The 7,500-nt window shown below is 43.0% G+C and overlaps 1 protein-coding gene across 3 annotated transcripts in view; it reads right to left on the bottom strand.

Annotated features, from left to right (window-relative positions):
* The window catches only part of LOC122335265 (solute carrier family 45 member 4), a 50,302-nt gene that overhangs the window by 922 nt on the left and 41,880 nt on the right, over positions 1 to 7,500 (bottom strand). For all 3 annotated transcript variants that reach the window (XM_043233085.1, XM_043233087.1, XM_043233086.1), the window contains exons 6-9: positions 5,926 to 7,007; positions 4,039 to 4,138; positions 3,746 to 3,957; positions 1 to 3,404 (exon numbers count right to left, since the gene is read on the bottom strand). The exon at positions 1 to 3,404 is cut by the window's left edge and continues 922 nt beyond it. In XM_043233085.1, the coding sequence (XP_043089020.1) occupies positions 3,051 to 3,404; positions 3,746 to 3,957; positions 4,039 to 4,138; positions 5,926 to 7,007 (1,748 nt within the window). In that variant the 3' untranslated portion in view covers positions 1 to 3,050. The remainder of the gene's footprint in view (positions 3,405 to 3,745; positions 3,958 to 4,038; positions 4,139 to 5,925; positions 7,008 to 7,500) is intronic.

Here is a 7,500-nt window from a genome sequence, read left to right as displayed (position 1 = left end):
GTCTTTTTTTTCTTTTTTAAACTGGCCTGGTAAACTCTTCAGCCGGCAAGACAGGAAGTAGAATAGCGTCCAATCACATCACGTCTGGTCACCAGACCTCAAAGAATGTCTCAAAGAAACCACTTAAGATCAAACAAAACTCAATCAACCAATCACAGTCCGGCACGATCATCCTCAGCGTCAGGAAACCGTGGAGTGCAGCCGAGGCCCGAGAAAAAAAAAGGGCCAGGTTTGAGCCAAGATGGCGGAGATGAGTCCGTTCAGGCAGCGACCGGGTGCTAATGTAAACAGAGCGCTAGTGCGAGTGTCAAGAACCCCCGGTGCTTCTCGAAAGTCCTGCCAGAAAGCGCCGGGATCACGGATGCAGTCACAGTCTGTCAGCGTAAGAAAGGTTTGGTATCTGCGTGAACGCTCGGATGCAGCATTCAGATTATTACTCGCTCTCAGCATTGGTTGGGCCCTCGCCTGGGCCGTCTTTTGGGAAACACGTGGATGAAGGGAAAACGTTTCTCGCTTCTCGCACTCAGCAGCGTCGCATCAAACGTATTAAAGCACTTCAGTACGTCAATGAAAAGATCCGGGTGAATCTCAGGAAATGACTGTCACTTATTACCTTTTACTCCAGGAATTATGCTTTGCGTCAAGAAAATGAAGTACGTTTTGGGCACATTTCTCAACAGCTGTTATGCGAAAAAGCTTATTAAAATACATGCACATCAAACTAATAATATATCTGATGTCATTTGTGGAGATTATATGCAGACACTGCAATTTCAGTTTATAGCTGATTAAATATATGTATTTATACATTTTATGTAAAAAATTATATATTTTTTTATTAATGTAAAAATGTTTTTCACTTCAGAAATAACTGACTAATACGTTTTTCTTCATATATTCTTAACTTTCTGAAAATGCAAAGATAATTTCTCGTATTTTTCTTATCATTGTCATTTTTCACCTTTTTTTGGTTTTTTTTAATTAATATAACAATCATGAAGAAAATCAAGGAACTGTTTATTTCTTTGCAGCATTTAATGCCAGTAACTGTCGTTATTTTCACGACAATTAAACATTTATTCACAACTGTAATGTACTAAGAGTAAATGTATGCATATCTACACAATAGTATATTTTATGCAGCTTTAAAGTACAGTGTGAATGCATGAATATTGTCCAGCGGTAGTGTTGTTTTACTGCTTTTAATTTTTGCTAAATAAATGGAAAAAAAAAATGCATTTCCTGTTGTTTGTGATTATAAATGCATTTATAGGCATTGCGATTTCACTTTATAGCTGATTAAACCTATGTATATTTTATTTAATTAATTTTTTTATTAAACATTACATTTAAATAATATTTTTTTTCCCATTAATAAATATATCAGCAAGACCTGTCGTGAAAATAATGTCGAAATTCGGTTCCAAAAGCTCCATCATTTCCTGCGAATGCGCAAAGAATTCCTGGTATTTTCTGCGAGATATAAAATACTCCATGCATTCGTGAGATTCACCCTTTCGCCTGCATAACACCACTAAAACAAAGCCTTCGTCACGAAACGGCTGTTATTATTGCACTGGGCAACGTTTGGTAATCATAATGTCCTCCGTTAAAAAAATAGGAAAAGATAAAGTTTTCTAGCCATTAACTTATAATAGAGATTCTCTATATTAGATCTGTAGGATGAGCTTCGAATGGAAGTGTGCAAGGGAAGTGCATGTGGTGGAGAGCGAGAGAGACCCAGCTCGGCCTCTCTCTCTCTCTCCCCTGAAGAGTTCAGCCCAGAGTCGCCCCCTGGTGGCCCTGAGACGCAGCCCTGAGACCCGCAACACCAGGCCAAACACAGACAGACCAACAAAAACAAGACAACCGTGCCTTCTGTCCACCGGCCGGCTCCATGTGTGTAGAAACGCGTGGGGAATGTTATGCCGAGTTCACTCTGCGCCATTTTCAAAGTCGCCATATTTACACGATGCCATGTAAGATTTTTTTGGTTCCTTAAAGAAAGTCAAACCAGCTATTTTAAGTCGACGCCAAACTCGGCCATTAGCATATCGGCCGCACGCCCGTTTGATCTTTTCACGTTGGTCTGAATGAAAATGCTAATTCGTTCTTTGCCACTAGGTGCCGCTTTTGGAAAGGTAAAAGGTTACTAACACCGCTTTGAATGAAATCGACCGATCGCCGGAGGGGTTTGGAAAAAAACTGCATATTATAAGAAAATGAAAATAGTTTTTGAACTTTTCACAGCCTATAATAATGCGCACTTTAACATCAAAAAAGGTTCTTGGTGGCGAAAGAAGGTTCTGGATTATAAAAAGGTAGACGCTTCGTTAAAAGACCGAAAACGATTTTTTCTTTGTGGTGCACCTTTACTTTTAAGGGTGCATTGAGCTGCACGATAAATCGAAATGAAATGGTGATAAAGCAAAAGCTGCGATAGCCATTCTTGTCAGTGATGTGATCAGTTGTCCGTCTACTGACTAATTAACTAATAAACATACAACCAAATATGAGTTCAACGAGACGTTTGTATAAGAAGTAGTAAAGAATCCCTCACTGGCCTGCATGTGACAGACGCACATAAAACCAGCAAGCCCTGCAAATTAATATATTTTTAAAACCACATATTATACAGACACGTCATATTTTATCCTGTTAATTTTGTTGCACTTGACGCATTTTTAAGCTTTCACTACGCATGCTTTAACCATTGTTTTTAAGTTTTTGTTGCGTCTGCACACGTTCAACCAAGTGTGTGGTGTTTCGGACGCTTCGAAACAGTGAGTCATTTTGCGAATCAATTGATTCGAAGCTTCGATTCCTGTCTAGCGTAGCTTATCAGTGAACTACGGCTCTGTGCGGAGATGCGTCTGATAAAATACACACGGTCGTCTCGTTCGATTAATCGCGCAGCCCTAGTGTAGCTCCGATTGCATCTTTGCGTTAACGAGCAAGAATTTGCCTCCGTTTTCGATTCTTTCGCCAAACTTGTTGAGTGAAATCGCGCAGTGTGAACTCGGCATGAGATGTTGGCCTCCCGACGGCTTTCACAGCGTGGATTCGCACTCCACTTTGCAGGTGGTGGTGGCGGCGCCTTTGCGCGTGAGCTTGAGGAAGCTGGGTTTCTCGGCCACGCCGTTGTTATCGGGGCCCGTCAGCGCTCGCGTCTGCTCGGCCTCTCCGCCGGAGCCCGGGTAGATGACGAGGAAGCAGGCGGAAAGGAAGCCCAGGAAGGAGCCGCCGGAGGCCACCATGGGAATGACGCGCACGCTGCCCACCGCGTCCACGACCGCTCCCAGCGCCGACGCCACCAGGATCTGAGAGATGTACACCTGACACGACAGGATGGCGCAGTCGATGCCAAAACCTCGCTTGGAGTTGCCGGGGCTGTGATGGACGTACTGCGAACGGCAGAAAACACACGGGTCGCGTGTCAGCATCCAATGATTCTGCCCTCTATGAGATCTCAGTCCAGAAACTGCTGATTACCAGTAAAGCTACATTTAAAAAAATTACTTAATTGTTGTAATGATACTTAACAACATATTCAAGCCAGCTACTTACACTGTTATTTAGACCAAGAAAGTAATTTGATGACATGTAATGCCTGTTACTTATTAAAGTGTCACCCTCAACCCTGAGTTCTGTGTAGCGGTCAGGACAAAGATTAGGACTAACACTGGGATTAGCTTTAATACGGCAGGATTACTGTCTCACAGAGATGAACGTAAGAGCCTCTGACCTCTTTATTATCATGATACTGGCCCAGCAGCGCGTACGGACAGTACGAGATGCTCATGGAGATGATGCCCATGCTGCTGATCATCACCATGGAGACGTAGACATTGGGGAAGATCGCCATGACGGCCGTACCGATGGCAAAGCCCAGAGTGCCCAGGATGTAGATGACCTTTATGCTGAGGTCAAAGTTATCCAGGTACTTCTGCAGTACAGCTACGTTGACAAAAAGACACACAGATGAAGAATTACACTCGAACAGATCAGACTGGTGATCTCTGGTGTCAGGATACGTACCTGAACAGATGGCGGCGGTGGCAGCGTAAATCACCAGCCCCCAGCAGCCCATCTGAACCCCTCTGTGGTAGTTATGAAGGGCGGTGGAGTTCAGCGGGGCCTGCAGAGACACACTCAGGGTAAAAACTGGGTGGCAGTGAAAGAACGCCATCTTCCACTTTAAGCTTGAAGCAAATATTTTGTTATTAGACCGAAATTTTATGGATTTTAGTCATTTGCTAAATTTTACCATGTTGCATCTTTCAAACCATACTGCTTACTGCCAGCAATCCCAAATAAGAATTATTTTCAAAAATATTTTTAATATCTAGTTTTTTTGACTGACTAAACAGGGATTTCCAAAGTTCTCTGTCAGATGAACCCTTTTGATGTGAAATATTTACTTCAAGGAATTCTGAGGTAATACTTGAGTAATGCATCCTTTAGTAAGTGCTCTATTAAATCACTGAATTTTTTTAATGAAATTGTCAATTTTTTGTTTTTAATAACAAAACATATGACACATGCAAACAAGTACAATATTACATTGTATCCATTAAAGCTGTACATTCAATTAGTGCAACTTTGCATTTAAGATTCACATACGTTCGATCAGTTCATGTATTTCCTGGGAATCGAACCCACAACCTCTGTGACAGTAATGCATAATGTTCTAGTGCTTGAACAACAGAAATGCTTTTATACATTATCATAGCTCAAATAATAAAGCATGGCATTAGCAATGCCAATGTTGTGGGTTCAATTCCCAAATAATGCGTGAACTTTGCTACTGTTTGACCTACAGGAATATTTTGGTATAAAACTGCATTAGCAGTGCCGAGGTTGTGGGTTCGATTCCCAAGGAATGGATGAACTGATAGAATGTATGTGTACCTTAATGTTTCTCTCACTATTTAGTTGCCTTTGTGGGTAAATGACACTAAAATTATAATTTAGGGTGAAAGATTCCCCATGCTTTGCTTGCATTGTATGCATTGAAACTACATTTGAACAGTTCATGCATTGCCTGGGAATCCAACCCGCAGCCTCAGCAAAGCCAATGCACCATGTGCTACTGTTTGAGCTACAGGAATGCTTTTCTACATTATCATAGCTCCAATAATAAAGCATGGCATTAGCAATGCCAAGGTTGTGGGTTCAATTCCCAAAGAATTGCATAAACTGTGCTATTGTTTGAGCTACATGAATGTTTTTACATAAAACTGCATTAGCAGTGCTGAGGTTGTGGGTTTGATTCCCAGGGCATGCATAATAGAGCATGGCATTAGCAATGCCAAGGTTGTGGGTTCAATTCCCAAAGAATGCATGAACTGTGCTACTGTTTGAGCTACATGAATGTTTTTACATAAAACTGCATTAGCAGTGCTGAGGTTGTGGGTTCGATTCCCAGGGCATGCATAATAAAGCATGGCATTAGCAATGCCAAGGTTGTGGGTTCAATTCCCAAAGAATGCATGAACTGTGCTACTGTTTGAGCTACATGAATGTTTTTGCATAAAACTGCATTAGCAGTGCTGAGGTTGTGGGTTCGATTCCCAGGGCATGCATAATAGAGCATGGCATTAGTAATGCCAAGGTTGTGGGTTCAATTCCCAAAGAATGCATGAACTGTGCTACTGTTTGAGCTACATGAATGTTTTTCTACATTATCATAGCTCAAATAATAGAGCATGGCATTAGCAATGCCAAGGTTGTGGGTTCAATTCCCAAAGAATGCATGAACTGTGCTACTGTTTGAGTTACATGAATGTTTTTGCATAAAACTGCACTAGCAGTGCTGAGGTTGTGGGTTCGATTCCCAGGGCATGCATAACCTGACCAAACCTGTCAACTCATATGCAATGTATGTCTCATTAGATGCAGTTTAATTAGCAATGCAACGCTCACCGTCGGGTCGCCCTCGTAGATGACCTGCCCCATGAAGTCGGTGTAAAACACAGCCTCAGCGATGATGGAGAACCACGTGACCAGATGACACACGCACAACCTGAACAGCTCTTTGGGCATCTTCAGCATGGACATCCAGAGCAGACGGACGGTGGTCTCGGCCTCGCCCTCCTCGCTCTCCGTGTCCCCGCTGGAGTTGGTGTTCCCGCTCTGGTGCCTCGTTCTCTGCGCGCTCCTCTGCTTCTGCCGCTTCTCCATCTCGTAGATGTCGTTCATGCTGCGGGACGGTTTGATGAGGAACGCGGCGTTGGCACGCCGGTAGCGGTAGCGGTGGGATCCGACCCGGCCGTAATAGGAGAAGGTGCAGGACGACTGTCGGTAGAAAGTGTGACGTCTGCGGCGCATGGAAGCATTGGTGCTGGAGGGTTTGATTCCGGGCGGCCCGTGGCCGTTGAGGTCCATCGCGTGTCCGTTGGGCGATTTGGATTGGTTGAGCTGGCTGTTAAGCAGAGCTTCTTCTCCGTCACGTTCGGCGTGCTGCAGGAACACAGATAGCCTGCTAAATTTTCCGCGCAGGAACTCTTGGCTCTCTACGCTGCTGCTGCGCCGCGGCGGCGACCCGTGATAGGAAGAAATGCGATCTTGGAAGATAGACGGCTCGATTTCACGCAGAAACAGCATGTCGTGGTGGTCCAGCGTAGCGTCGGCCATCGCCAAAACGGAGTCGCTTTTACTCCGAACGATGTCCACGTCTAAAAAGTCCATGTCCAGGTCTCGCTCCGATCGCCGGTCGGCGTAGAGGTCGTAATGCTCGTAGGGCTCGTCCTCGTGGATCATTTCGAGCTGGGGTTGGTGCGATGCGGTTTTAACACTGGAATTGGTCTCCGCCTCTTCGTCCAGACGGTCCTGTTGGGGGCTGAACTGCTGCTCCTCGATGCTGAACAGATGCAGACCCACCGAAACAGTGAACAGAACCGCGGCGAACAGGAACAGAATTTGCTCTTGAGACTTGAAGGTTCGACCCAAGAAGGTGTGGGTCCAGTCAAGACCACCGAGGGCGTAACCGACCGCCCCTCCGAGCCCTTAAACACAACATACACAGTTTAGCACTCATTCTATATGCATATACTCTAATACTTCCTAAACTGTATTTTTCCCCCATTTCCAGAATAAATATATTGTAGTACAAATATCTAAATGTTATTAAATCAATATACATTTCCTTGAACCAAAATGAGGGAAAAAAGTGTCATGGGGTATAAAATGTTTTTTTTATTTTCTCAATGACAGATCATTTTCTCTCAACACAATAATAAAGCTTTTGGCTTTTTGAGAAGCGTTTTTTAAATGCAACATGTAAAAACTATATTCTCATTTAGTATTGGTGCAAGTACTTTCTCATTTAGTATTCCTGTTTTCCATGAATGCATAAAAATTATACAATATTTAAGAATTTTAAAATGTACTTTTTTTTTTTTTTTTTACACATTTACTTGTGAAGGAAAGTGATGTCACTGATCAAATGTTTGTGTTTTTTTTTTTTTAAATATATTTTCTTTTAATCTAAAAATAAAT

This window comes from Puntigrus tetrazona, unplaced genomic scaffold (assembly GCF_018831695.1).
Source record: "Puntigrus tetrazona isolate hp1 unplaced genomic scaffold, ASM1883169v1 S000000746, whole genome shotgun sequence".
Lineage (NCBI taxonomy): Eukaryota > Metazoa > Chordata > Actinopteri > Cypriniformes > Cyprinidae > Puntigrus > Puntigrus tetrazona.
The sequence above is the reverse complement of the archived record's forward strand: the minus strand, read 5'-3'. Positions and strand labels throughout refer to the sequence as shown.